The sequence below is a fragment of the Paramisgurnus dabryanus genome, chromosome 1, assembly GCF_030506205.2.
Source record: "Paramisgurnus dabryanus chromosome 1, PD_genome_1.1, whole genome shotgun sequence".
Classification (NCBI taxonomy): Eukaryota; Metazoa; Chordata; class Actinopteri; order Cypriniformes; family Cobitidae; genus Paramisgurnus; species Paramisgurnus dabryanus.
In genome coordinates, this window is record NC_133337.1 from 66,063,574 (window position 1) to 66,077,892 (window position 14,319).

At 37.6% G+C, this 14,319-nt stretch overlaps 1 protein-coding gene across 4 annotated transcripts in view; it reads left to right on the forward strand.

Moving 5' to 3' along the window:
- The window catches only part of mprip (myosin phosphatase Rho interacting protein), a 56,829-nt gene that overhangs the window by 28,097 nt on the left and 14,413 nt on the right, over positions 1-14,319 (forward strand). For 2 of the 4 annotated variants that reach the window (XM_065253538.2, XM_065253539.2), the window contains exons 9-16: positions 3,039-3,146; positions 6,611-6,667; positions 8,215-8,283; positions 8,393-8,482; positions 8,714-8,823; positions 8,923-9,472; positions 9,554-9,691; positions 11,215-13,788. In XM_065253538.2, the coding sequence (XP_065109610.1) occupies positions 3,039-3,146; positions 6,611-6,667; positions 8,215-8,283; positions 8,393-8,482; positions 8,714-8,823; positions 8,923-9,472; positions 9,554-9,691; positions 11,215-13,788 (3,696 nt within the window). The remainder of the gene's footprint in view (positions 1-3,038; positions 3,147-6,610; positions 6,668-8,214; positions 8,284-8,392; positions 8,483-8,713; positions 8,824-8,922; positions 9,473-9,553; positions 9,692-11,214; positions 13,789-14,319) is intronic. The other 2 variants (XM_065253540.2, XM_065253541.2) reach the window with 2 other exon arrangements.

Below are 14,319 nucleotides of genomic sequence, written 5' to 3' on the forward strand. Positions count from 1 at the left end.
CTTTTGTTTTACGGCGTTCTTTTGCGATAGCATCTTCTACTCTCTGCAAAGAATTTTGCATCCGTGTGATCATTGAAGGAGCTATTTGTTTTTGCAGACGAAGCTGATCTGAAAAATAACAGGGATTGTTGTTGCAAACTGGCGCGTTTGTCAGAGTAACAAAAAGTTGAATCTAAAATGAGGCTTAAAGTTGCTCAGGCTAAAGTTTGTTATTGTTTTCACAGCTTTCAAGGTCATTCCGGGGTTTTGATGTGATACAGACTAAGTTACTGAAATGCGGCCATTTCCTGCTTCATTCTTAACTTTGTTGATAAACTGTTTATAAAGGTTCTAGTTATCCAGGTCAATTATCCATGCACCGTCAGTCAATGTTATTCTAGAGCATCTGGACCTGATTACAATTCTGTCCAAGGATGCTACTTGGATGTGTGGCAGACATCAACTTTTTACTTTTAGCTTGATCCTTATATTAAAGAAGCTCGAAATAAAAAAAAATGGTACTTACATTAGAGGTCTTCACGTGTCAACTTAGATCCGAAAACCCAAGGTCCGACCCGAGAATCTAGTGTGAATCTAGGTCTAAAAGTTTCATGTGTGCCTCGAACGCAGGTTGGGTATAATAATTTAACATATAAAATAATAAACTTCAGCAGTCGCTGTTCAAAACCGTTCTGATATGTACCACACAACTATGTACAGCAACATATCACACATTTGGAGTCCCAAATGACCCCAAATAATAGTGTGGCTGGACTTCTTTATCGGTTTATGACATTCAAAAACCGTGAGTGAGATTTTAAAGCATATTAGGAGCAGTCTGCTCTCGAATTGCTTTCTTGTTACTTTAATGTCACAAACAAGTCAGTCATATAATTACAATGAACTCCATTCTGATGACTCTGATGAAAGAGAGTAGATATCTTTATTTGCATTATAATGACGTAAGCCTACTTGGGTCCACTTGTGTAGTGTGAGCGCAAATCTGGGGGGGGCATTGCACTACTACAATACTTTTTAAGCGGATAAAAAATTTGAAGTATATTGTATGGTGAAAGCGCACTTAGTTTGTAGCACAACGTCCTCGGGCACAGTAATATTGACGGACGATGGAGCGTGAGGGGGAGTAGTCAGGAGTGATGATGTTACTGCACGCCAAGATCGAAGTGCTGCAAACTAAGTGCTATTCTACCATACAATATAGGTCTAAGGGTTTAGCATCAGTGTATGGTGTCCGTTTTGAGATTAAATTTCTCTAGTATCATAAATATAGTATTTTATTACAGAAGTCCAGAAAACAACATGCATAATATAAACTGACTCCTTACCTTTGTGCTGGTATAAGGAACGCGAATCGAATCCAGTCTGTTTCAGATGTGTGAATAACCCATAAAAACTCTCCAACAAAGTACATCCAATGACCAGTTTTGTCCACAAATGCGTATAATCCGTGAAATATGGATATATTTTCCATTGTTTACATCAGATTTCAGATGCACGTCTTGTAATAGATTATAATATACAATCTGAGGACTATTTACATTGTAACACTTGTATATGAGCGCACACTCTCGTTCAAAACCAGCGCTCAAACATGATTGTACAAGTAGGCGGGAGTATAATACATAATATCCAAACAGCGCTGTCTAATATCGTGACGTCATCTGACTCGCGCGTTCCTCCAATGACTTCATGGAAAATATTGATAGACAGAACGTGTAGCCAATTAGAACACGAATTCAACGATCTTTGTGTGAAGCTTTATTTCCTGGTGTGGATACGGCATTTTATACGCTTATATAAGGATAAACAATAAAAAGAACGAACGTGTATGCATGTAAACAAAAAACTTTTATTTTGTGGCTGACTGGCACTTAGAAAAGGCACTAGTCTTACAAAAACTCTTGCAAGAACCTCATTTTTGGGTCTATTGACTTCAAACGTGAAATATAACTTCTTTAGACTTGTGGCTTTGGCCTCATTGCATTTATAGGTTTCACACATATATTTATCATTAAGATTTTTAGTGTTAAAAAGATGTTATGCAAAAAATGTTTTATTACAATGTACTTCAGCCTCTCTAACTTTTTTTTTTTAATCTTAAAATAATTTTGAAACATGGAAAACGAAGCTCAAAGTGTCTTCTATCTAATGATACCACAGTTATGCTTATACTATAAATGGTTTAGTAAAAACAGCCCTTTTAGTGAAAGTAGGTATTTTCATGGTTTCGGGCCAGAATGGGGGTGCTTTTCAAGAGGTTAAGTACAATGTGAGTACACCCTAACTAGTCTCTATTACCACTTTTCAACTGGTGCTGGAGCTATAGGTGGTGCTCTGCAAGAGGTACCATTTATTCAGAATCACTTTGTGTTTTCATTGACTTGGAAGCCAAACATTACGTAACCCTGTGCCACCAACAATGTGATTAGGTCGTTTGTAGTCTCCTATGTCAGCTAAAGACAAAATCATGGCGTGCCGTATTACGTAAATGTCCAAATGTGATTTTTTTATTTTAACAACCTGATTTTTGACCACTTCACTCTAAATAGTTCTGAAAATTGCATTCTGTGATAGAAGCTCTGCCCACTTATGGCACAGGTTCACCGGTTCAAGACCAGTAAAGCTTGAGGAATTTTGGTGTGTATAAAGCGTAGTCCAGTTTCAGCTTCAGCATCAGCCCCCTGTTGAAAAGCTTTGTGATATTCTGGTCCTTGGATAGACTTTTTCTTTATCGTAAGGGACACGGGTGCCAACAACAAACTAAACGCATACACAAAATAAATCAAATAAAGCAATAATAAAAAAGAACAGAATATACAAAGAATGTAATATCAAAAGTTTTTCAGTTAAAAAAGTCTTTTTTATAATCATGTTCATGTCTGTATGAGCACAAAACAGTACAGGAAGAGTTATGAATCAAATGTAGCATTAGCAGTTGTGTGCATCACTAGCTAGCAGGTGTATCTGTTAACATTTTTTTGCACATTTTAATATTACAAGGCGTAAACCTAACATGTCATTTTATTAATCTGATGTAGGAGCAGAAGCTGGACTCAGGACAAAGTTTAGACTTTCATCACTCCACCCTGCCGCCACTGAGGAGAGCCAAATCACTGGACCGCAGGACCACCGAATCGGTCATGACAGTAAGCCAAATCTTTCTTTCTGTTTTCTCACAAAGACACTGGACAGCTTGCAATAAACTTGAAATGGTGTCCTTCTACTTCCAAGAAGTTTTCAGAGGGTAGCTTTGTAATCATCGAACATTGTGTACCAAGGGTGCGAGGTGAAATGCTTCCAAATCTTCCACAGTGCCTCTGTTGTTCTCTGAGGTTCAAAGGTTAAAGAGAGCAGCATGATTTGGCATGTTTTGAAGGAAAAGACGGACTACTGTTTTGGAAGATTTTAGTCAGCGTGATATAATTAACGTCTCGATTCACATAGACTTTTAGGCTTTAACATCAGGTGGAAATCATGCTTGCCTCCTATTTATAACTATAAAGGTTGGCTGTACAGTGGCGTCCAGTAGCCTGAGACCATTTTAAAAAAAATCATATAAACATACAAAGCATAACAAGTAAATGTTTGTTATGTTGGCCTTTGGCCAAAACGTTGGACTCCACTGTATGTATGCATTTTTTCAGGCAGCCAATATCATATGTGGCCCTATTTCTAATAGATTTCCACTGCTGTGTCTACCCAAACTAATACTGGTTGCCATCTTGTTTTTCTGTGGTATTTGTGTACTGTATTGTTATAAGACCACGGACGTCCTTTTCCTCCCCTTGTTGCTGCTGGGTGTAGTGTACTGATCTCTTCTACCCAGGTCAATGTCCTCCCTGCATCCAGCTGTGCATTCCTGTCCTCTCACTTCCCATTTGTTCCTGTGTGAGCGTGTTTGATTAAAGTGTGTATGTGTGTGTGTGTGTAGGCGTTTCTGTGTACTTTGTCACTGTAGATTGTGTATGTTTTGTTCTGAGATCCAAGGTGTGTGTGTGTGTCTCTGGTTGAAGGGATTCTCCAGCCAAATATTAAAATTACCCCATGATGTACTCACCCTCAAGCAATCTGAGATACATGTATTATTTTTCAGACAACACATTTGGAGTTATTTTAGTAAATGTCCTCGCTCTTCCAAGCTTTATAATGATAGAAAACAGGGATCAGGGAACAACTTGGCTTCAAGGGGTTAATAAAGGGGTCTTCTGCGTGTAGTCGATGAATTTTTTTTCAAAGAAAAATATCCATATTTTAAACTTTATAAACTATAATAACTAGCTTCTAAAACTGAGTTTTAGTGTAGCGAGCATTGGTTGCATTGGGTACGTTGAGTTCAAGATGGCGTCATTACCTGAAGCTAGTATTATAGTTTAAGAAATTTAAGATAAGGATATTTTTCTTACAATATTGCATTGATGTCCCACAAAAGACCTTTATTAACCCCTTGGAGCCGTGTGGATTACTTCTGTGAAGGATGGATGGATGCACTGTTTCCTCTTATTAAAACCTTAAAAAGCAAGGACATTTAAAAAAAATAACTCAAAATGTGTTTGTCTGAAAGATGATGGACATACATATTTTAGATTGCTTGAGGGTGAGTAAATCATGGGGTGATTTTGATATTTGGCTGGAGTATCGCTTTAAGAATTTGCGTTTGTTAATGTGTTCTGAATGTGTTTCTTGCACTGTTTATACTCTTAACTAGAAATGGGCATGTCAAGTAATTTTGTAGTGAAATACTACAGTATAAAAAAGGTTATATAATAAAAATGACTTGCTCATCCTCAAGCCATCTAAGATACATGTGACAATCGTCTTTCAGACAAACACAATCAAAGTTATATTATAAAATGTCCTTTCTCTTCCAAGCTTTACAACAGTAGTAAACAGAGACCAGGGAACAACTACTGTCTTTAATGCCCCAAAACGTGCATCCATTCTTCACTTGGCTCCAGTGGTTTATTAAAGGACTTCTGGTGGTAATCGATGTGATTTTGTAAGAAAATATCCAAATGTTAAATGTTATAAAATCGAAAAACTACCTTCTGGTAACATCCAATACGCATTCACTAGATAGTAGTGTAGCAGAAGATCCATTGAGAATTTGTTTTAGCTACAGATAGGGATAACTCAATATCCTCTTGTCTTATTTTGAAATCTGCCTCTGCTATTTTCTTTAAAATCCTTGGTATAGACCTCTTCTTATTCGTGACTGCCATTGCTTCAATTTCTCCTCTGTCTGTGTCTACGCGTTCGTCACTACACCACTATGCGTCGTCCTACCCTGGTGAATGTGCATTGGCTGCTAATGGATTCTTTTAAATTCTTAATTATTTTTCAAATCAAATAGATTACCACCAGAAGTTCTTTATTAACCCCCTGGAGCCGTGTGGATTACGTCTGTGAAGGATGAATGCACTTTTTTGGGCTTTAAAGTCAGAAGTTGTTCCCTGGTCCCTGTTTACTACCGTTATAAATCTTGGAAGAGCAAGCACTTTTTTTATATAACTAAAGTATAATAAATAACTATATGATGAACAGCAGGTTAAATGGGTATTGAACACTTCATAATTTTTCTCAGTAAATATATATTTCCAAAGGTGCTATTGACATGACATTGTTTTCAGCTTTCCATGTCTTTTTGCAACTCCCTTTCTTCATGTGTTCAAAACTTTTTCCTTGTGTCATTTTACTTTATTACACACAACTTAATTTCTGAACTTATTTGTAATGGTTTCTTTGAATGTATGGATTACTTGGGTTGTTACCAACATCTGGTGTAAATTCAATGTCAATCGCACCTATAGCACCATACTCATTTCACCTGCTGTAACGATAGTGGATATATACACGTAGATATAGCGAGTCATGCATTGCTTTCTTTTTTTACCATGAAAATTCGGATCTTGATCTTATGGGATGCTTGACTCTTAAAAAAAATATGCAAAAAGAAATTCAATTTTGTAGTCTAAAAGCACATCATCACTTTGTTAATGGTCACCAAATGTATTTATTTGTAAAAACAATATTTAGATAAGGGATACAGTGCAAATGGAAATTAAGTGGAAATGTAGTGCTTATGACTGGCAAAGCAAATTTCAGTTTATAATAAATGGTTTAATAAAAGAATGAATACTTGACTAGTCCATTACTCAAGCACATCTGTACTCTGAACACCATATTATACATAATACACACATGCCTTTTTTGTGGTGTTTTATCTGTTTGGATCACTTGGCTGTAAAGAAGAAATACTCAGAACTGGCATGTGGATTGGTGTCACAACAATAGAAATCATTGAAGTCTTGGAGTCCAGAAATCAAAAACTCACATCTTTTTCTGTAAATATGAAAATGCTTTGTGCAGCTTGTGTGTAAAATTGAGGATAGATTTTAGACTCCTGCTTCTAGGTTTCAGCTGAGTACATTTTCATAAACTTTCCCACGCAGGCCTTAGAGGCTGTATTTCACTTTGCTCAGATGCCACCTGGTATTTGTTTTAACTTATGCATGGAGACTTGTTTGAAGTCACAAATATGTCTTCAGTACAGTTCATAAATACCTTGGTTATTACTGTTTACTTTAACGACTGTTCCTCTTTTGGATTACAGCCAGACTTGCTGAACTTCAAGAAAGGTTGGATGGTGAAACTTGATGAACAAGGCCAGGTAAGCTCATATTTCTTTGTAAACAATAAGCTCTGGCTGTTTTTATCTCAAAACACAATAGTGTCCCTAGTGTTCAGAAATAAAATCAAGAATTCAACATCAAAGCTAAATTTTTGTATTCAGACAGAAGTACAGGGCATATACTAAGCATTTAAATGTGTAAACTTATGTTGCTGCAGATTAAACATTGTCAAAATATTACTACGCGTTTTATTGGGCCAATAGTTTTTCTGGCAATCCCTGTTTGGCTTCATTGCAAATTTTACACCAAGAACTATAAAGGTAAAGTTGAAAATGTGCTAATTTTAAGATCACTACTATAATAATAAAGATACAGAGGAAATAGATCAGTTTTTTCCTGCTATGAATGTTAAATTATTGACAAGCATTCAAAAATTTTAAAGGACACTCACATTTAAAATGTGTATCTGCAGTTTGCAATCTTAGAATAAACAACTATTGGGCGGTTTCCCAGGCAAGGGATTAGCTTAAGCCAGGACTAGGCCTTCGTTTAATTAGGAAATATAACTAGTTTTAACAAACATGTCTTACTAAAAACATTACTTGTATGCATTTTGAGGTTAAGCAAAGGACACTGATGTATTTTAAGATATGTCAGTGCAAGTTATTTATTACTTACATTTATTTTAGTTTAGGACTAGTCTAATCCCTGTCCGAGAAACCGCCCCTAAAAGTATTAATAGTAGTGTATTATTACCCAGTGCTTTTATCAATCTATAAAATGTGAAAAAGATCAACCCAGTAAGTAAGTTTTGGTATACCACTCTCTGTAAGCGTGTGAAAAAATAGCTCATTGAAATTTGGTCTCCTTGTGATGTCAAATGGGGATCTTTTTATAATAATACCGCCCTTTAATCTGCACTATCCAACCACGGCACTGCCGTTTATTGCAACGAGAGAGAAAAAAAAAATAATTAACAACACAATTGATTTTTAATTTCAACAAACCACCATCATTGCAATCAGTGTTTGCATTTCATCAGCTCATTTGCATTTAAAGGGACAAACAAAGGGGCAATCTTAATATGTAATAATAAATGATCTGTGGGTTAATATGAGCTGAAACTTCACATATGTACTCTGGGCACACCAAAGATTTTTATTTACATCCTAAAGTCGTATGAAATGTCTCCTTTAATGTATATGTAAGTAATTGTATATTTTGGTGTGAGTTCTTTATGAAGTTTTACATTTTATTAACTCAATTTTCTACAAATTGAAAGCTGACATGAAAGTTTTCTGACATGACACTGATCATCAAAGTTATTTGGCTCAAATGCTTGGCCCTTTCACTCAAAGCATGCACCGATGCTTTTGAAAGGGCAGATTACACTTTGATTGTTGTACTTCAATAGGTCAAAGTTGAAAGGATATAGGCTCTCAACCTTTTCCCCATGGTCTTTTAAAAAGGACAAATGACTTGGAAAACCTGTCTATACTGTACATCAGATAGATGCTGGAGTTTGTGGATCCAAAGGCTCTGTGTAGTAATCTGATCATTTCATTTTTATCATCTCTTTCGCTAGTGGAAGAAGTATTGGTTTGTGCTGACAGATCACAGCCTACGATACTACAAGGATTCTATTGCTGAAGAGGTAATTTACAAACATATAACTAATTTAACTAATAAATCACTGGATTAATATTAATAGTTTTCATGTTTTTGATTTCTTTTACTAATTTTATTCTTTTTTTTATCGACAGGCATCTGATCTTGATGGAGAAATAGACCTCAGTACATGCTATAATGTTACAGAGTATCAAGCTCAGCGCAACTATGGTTTTCAGATTCATGTAAGATAATATGCACAAGCTAATATAGTATTGCTGATTTTTTTACTGTTTACTTAATAAGAGCTTCTGATGCTAGCTAATGAAATATCTCTTCTTGTTATCAAAGCCCTGCAGGGACAAATCCTTTTTTCTTTTGTCTTTTAGTGTGCAAATAAAACAGCCTTTGTACTCATTTCCAGGGGTTTGAAATATCATTCATTAATCTTCTGATCTCAATTTTGTTTACTTCAGACCCAGGAGGGGGTCCATACACTCTCTGCCATGACGGCAGGGATTCGACGCAACTGGATCCAAGCAGTTTTGAAAAACGTCCGGCCGTCCACCGCCCCAGATGTTGCTAGGTCTGTTAGTGTCCCAAACAAAAAATGTATTGTTTTCCATAAATCTTTCTCACACCTATTGTTAAACAATTTTTGCATTTATAAAATATTCATTAACAGCCTGCCGGGCGATCACGGTTCTTGTGGACCATTTGAGAGTCTCGCCCAGCCTGACATCACTCAGGATTCCCAGTCTTTTGAAGCATCCTCTGTAGAACGAGACAACGGGATCAAGAAGAGTCGGGCAAGGGAACGCAGACGTGAAGGAAGGTCCAAAACATTTGACTGGGCTGAATTTCGTCCCATCGCCCAGGCTCTGGCCCAGCAGAGAGCGCAAGAGGCTGACACCTTGCAGGCCGACTTGACAAATGCTGAGCGCGCCAAAAGGAGAGAAGAAAGACGGCGGAGATATGAAAGCGTGACTGGCTCGTCTATCGAACCTGTCTCGGATGTTCCAAAGATGGACTTGGCGAGCGAGGGCGTGGTCCAGGTAGATGCACCGCCCCCTTCTGTGGAGTGCCAACAGAAAATGGAGGATGAGATAGAGCAGCGCTGGCAACAGGTGGAGAAGACGCCCATCAGAGAGGAAAAGAGAGTGCCCTTGTCCTCATCACATCATACCAGAGACACGTCCGAGCTGGAGAAGCTTGTTGAGAGCTACAAAAAAGGGGTACATGCCTGAAACACCCAATGTAAATGATTAAATATGAGCGCAAAGCATAACTGTTCTTCATTTTATGGACACCGTTAGGTTGAAGAGCTCAAGGCTCAGTTGGAGAGCTGCCACCAGCAGCTGATGGACTCCAATCGGCACAAGCTAGAACTGGAGAGTCACCTCAAAGATGCCCTCGAGCGGGAACAGCAGATCCGCGCTGGTTACATTTCACCGGTAGGCCATACTTAAATCATTTAATTCATTTTCTTTATGATCTACATGATGCATTCAGACATTCAGTTTTGTCTACTAAACAGATGTTGTGTCATTATTAGGAAAGCACAAAAACACATGGCTTCCATCTTTACCAACAGAGCTGCAGACGCGTGCTTTGCATGTCTCGAGTCCGTTGCATGTACATGACAGATTCGTTTCTTTCGCTCTTTTTGCCTCTACTTGAGAGATTCCTGTTGCCGTTTTAGTGCAAAATGACACAAGTTTCATGCAAGCTGTATTGCATGTTTCAACATAGACATGAATAACATTACTGAGCATAAATTAATCAGTGTGCAAAGATGGCATGAAAACATTTTCATAATTTTTACTGGTGCCCTCCAGATACATTCATACTCAATGATAAACATTTCGAGCATGTTATCTTAAACTACTTTGTTTAGTTTTTCTGAAATTGCAGTGATTTGGCAATTTCTAATAGGGTAAGATTAACAAAGTAAAAAAGTTTGGATTTTCTCAAACAGATTGAGTATTTAGTATATCTCTAGGGTACTTAAAATAAATATTTTGCATAAATGACTATGTTAACATTGACATATAAAAATATAATTGCATGATATTTTTATTCATATTTAACTATTCATTAATTTAAATCATCTTTAACATTTTTCCTTGATCTTCATATATGCTGTAGAGTATTAAAATCTGGCAGGACTTATTTGTATGTTCATTTAATGTCTCTGTGTGTGTATTGTGTTTGACGTCTTAGGGTTTGTTCATAATGTTGTTTGCAATGCTTTGAGCATTTTTGGACTTCTCAAAGACATTGTCTGTATTTCAAACATACAGCCTTGTATGGGATCATAGTCACACAACTAGAGGGTTTTTTTGTTAATTTTTTTCTTAATTTTTTTCTTAGTATGTTACCTTTTTATTAGTTAAAGCAAATGTTTGGTGTTTCTATCTTACGTTTGTCACAGTTTTGTTCACAAAGCCCTCCCCTAAGGCTTTGAAGATAATCTGTGTTGAATATATTTTTCCAGGACACATTGTCATCTCCAAGTTTAGATTTAAGCATTGTTGCTTTACATATTTATTCACTCTTAAATAGTAAACTTAAACAGACTTGAGTTGAATTGTTCCTCAAAAGAGTCAGTGTAGTTCAGAACAATAGTCTTATAGTTGTATGGCATGTAAATGTACTGGCATTTCTAGCTAGCACTAATTTTGCGCTACTTACCCCCCAAAACAGCTCTCTAACCACGTAATATGCATGTATTATGATGATATACTAATCTTTGCCATTAATTTTTTCTAGCGATCTAATTTGCATCATTCCATGAATGACGCTGAATGCATTTACTCTCCCTTTAACCTTAACCGATTACACAGATCATGTAATTGAATATAATTTTGCCTCAAATCCTCAAACTTATGGAAAATTGTTGATTGTAATCTACAAATGAATTAGCATTATTCACCTATGCTGTTTGTTAACCAACTGTCTGGTCCCCTTTTCCAAGCTGGAGTCACCTTTGAGTCTTGAGACAGAGCCCCTGATGAAGAGGACAGAGCTGGTTAGTTCTCAAGCTCAGAGTTTAACAAAGAAGTACCAGGAAACCAAAGAACTCCTGCAGCTTCAAGAACAGAAAAAGCGCAACATGCAGGCACAGCTTGGCCTTTCTCTCGCACACTGGCCCACAAAGGAACCTTGCCTTTCTGACACCAAACAAACTAGCACCTCGGAGGTCTTTCCCTCAAATTCCATTCAAAAAACTCTTAGTTTTACACTTCTGGATAGTGAGGGCAAGATTAGAGAGCTTGAGGACCTGATTGATGTCAGTAAGCCTCTGACGTTGAGGGAGCTGATAGAGCTTATGCACTCGCATAGCGAATTTGTTTGGGTACAGTCTACTCGAGGACAGGAAAGAAAAGAGCACAGTAGGTCAGGGGAAATGACACAATGCCAGAAGCTGCTGGAAAATCTTAAGAACCAACAGGAAATTGAGAATGAGACGATGAGGAAAAGCTTGGAAATGGCTGGAGATTGCATCCGGGATTACGAAGCCCGGTTGGTCACCATGGAGGACATGTTGGGAAAAGTTCAAAGTCAGAAAATGAGTCCTCATTCATCGGTTTGCTCTAGAGAAGATTGTAGCAGAGATCTTTCGCAGCGAGTTGAATTGCTTGCGAATGAAAACGTAGCTTTAAACCAGCGTTATCAAGAAATTGTTAACCAGCTGAGAGAAGCAGATAGAGAAATAGACAGGCTAAAAGCAGAGGTTTGTAGAATCCGTTGTGGTCGAAACGTGAACCAGGACATGACTGAGCAGGTGGATGAAGAGGCAACTTCCACAGGCAAAAATGTGTACGAGCGAGAACTCGGTGAAAAATCACAGCAGCTCCAACAGGCTCTTATTAAATTAGAGGTGCTTGGTAATAATTTGAAGGAGACAGAAAAAAGACTACAACTTAAAGAGGCCACTTTAAGGGGTCTAGGATTTCAGGTGGCAGGAAATGACAGTCATGAAAAGTTGTCTCCGGAGACCGAAGAGCTCAAACACCAGATTGAGGTCATTCAATCCACGCTTTCAGTAAAGGAGCAGATGCTTCATAATGCAGAGGAGATCTGCAGAGAACTTCAGGCCCAAAACACAGAGCTCATCACTAAAAATGAAGAAACCACAAGGATGTTTAGTCAAATGCTTGTAGATGCTCAGAAGGAAATAGGAATGTTAAAGGAGCAGGCAGGAGCGGATGTAACGTTTGGTATGGAAACTGAAACAGAAACAGAAAGTGGGCAGGAGTTGACCCAGAAAGAAAAAATACTAGCACATGATATGATTGAGGAAGTAGTTGAAGAGTTTAACAGAAAGTCTAAGTCACTTAAGAATGTACTTGATGTGTTGGTTAGTGGCATTGAGGAAATGAGGAAATGTGATTCATCTAGTGTTGGCATTGAGACCAACATTTTGGATGGAGATAGGATAGAAATGATGAAGAAACTGTTTGAGGAAAAAATTCTACATGTAGTTTTAGGTGGTTTAGAGGAAAGTCATAAAGGCTCAGGGGGTGAGCAGCCCCTTACAGCCATAAAAAGTGTTGTAGAGCGCATGTTAGCGGAAAATAAATTGCTGCTTTTCATGAATAAAATCTCAGAACCCCAAAAAACTCAAAGTATTGTAACTTGCACAGAAGAAAGCACTGGAACCATGAAAATGAATACTTTCTATCACTTGTTTGATGATGCCACAAATTCTTGCATAATGAGAAATCTTGCAAATGCTATAGAAAGTAAAGTAGTATTATTAAATCATACCGCTTCAAGTATTAGGGAACCAACAAATGAGCAGCTCCGGTCTTCGGTGTTGACTCTTTCAAATTGTGAAACTCAAGCGAGATGTTGGACTGACTATGTTCATGAAGCCATCTTGGATGTAATATTCACATACTTGGTAATTCAGCAGAGCAAGGTGCTAGAAAGAGAGATGCATCTAGATGTATCTGCCTTTGTGAATTGTTCTGATTTAAAAGCACAAAACATGAAGCTCAGATCTGAACTTGAACAAAAGGAGGTTAACGCAAGTTTGCAGAGCTCAGTCAGTGGAGACTCAATGGCAGGAACACGCATTCATATAGAAGGAGAACCAGTTGACTCTCTTGACAAGGCCATTCAGCTTCAGGACTTGATGGCCAAGCATAAGAAGGAGCTGCGGGAATTAAAGGGGGCATACGAGGAAGAAGCAGAGAAGTTAAGAGAGGAAGTGGCCAAGGCTGGTGAAACTCTGAGGTTGAGGTCAGAGGAGAACGTGAAAGAGATCGACTCGTTGACTGTGTGCATGGAGAACCTTCAGAAGAAGCATGAGATGGAGTGTAGTAACTTAATAGCACAATTCAATCGAGAGATGGAAGAGCTTACAGACGCGGTGGGCCCTGATGTTGCAGAAACTGGAGATGATGACAAGCCAACCTCGACTACCCTCAAACTACGAATCAAAAAGCTTGTGTCCCAGCTGTCTGAGGAAATTGATCGACGTGATCAAGGAGATGCGACATTGCTGCGACTGAAATACGAGAAAGATCTGGAAAACCTTAAGGTCAAAACGTTCCGTGTCCTTGCTGTTATCCATTCATTTGACATGTGGCAATCTTAAACCCGAATCTTTTCCCTTCTTTTCTCATACTAACCCTGTTTTGTGATGCTTTGGCCTTATAACTTTCACCAGTGATGCATGGCTGTTAACCTTGTGCACGATGAATTCTAGTATGAGGGTATGCTGACTAAGGAACGGGAAATTAAATAAAGATCTAGATACAATTACCTTAAATATCAGCAGTTATGCACAAATACAGTTTATTTCACGAGTGCATTAAGAATTTTAGAGTTTTATTTTGTTTACTTGACATTTATCTGACTTAACCTCTTTGCCTGAATAACAGCCAATGCTTCATGCAAGATTTATTCTAACTATAAACTGCTGCTTATCTTTGACTGCAAAATGCCAGCTGCTAAAGCTTATTTGTATAATATTAATAACAATATAATTTAAGGTAAAAAATATTTTATATGACCCTTCATATTTTATGTGAAAGAAATGTCATTGTTTTTATCTGAAACAAATATAAAT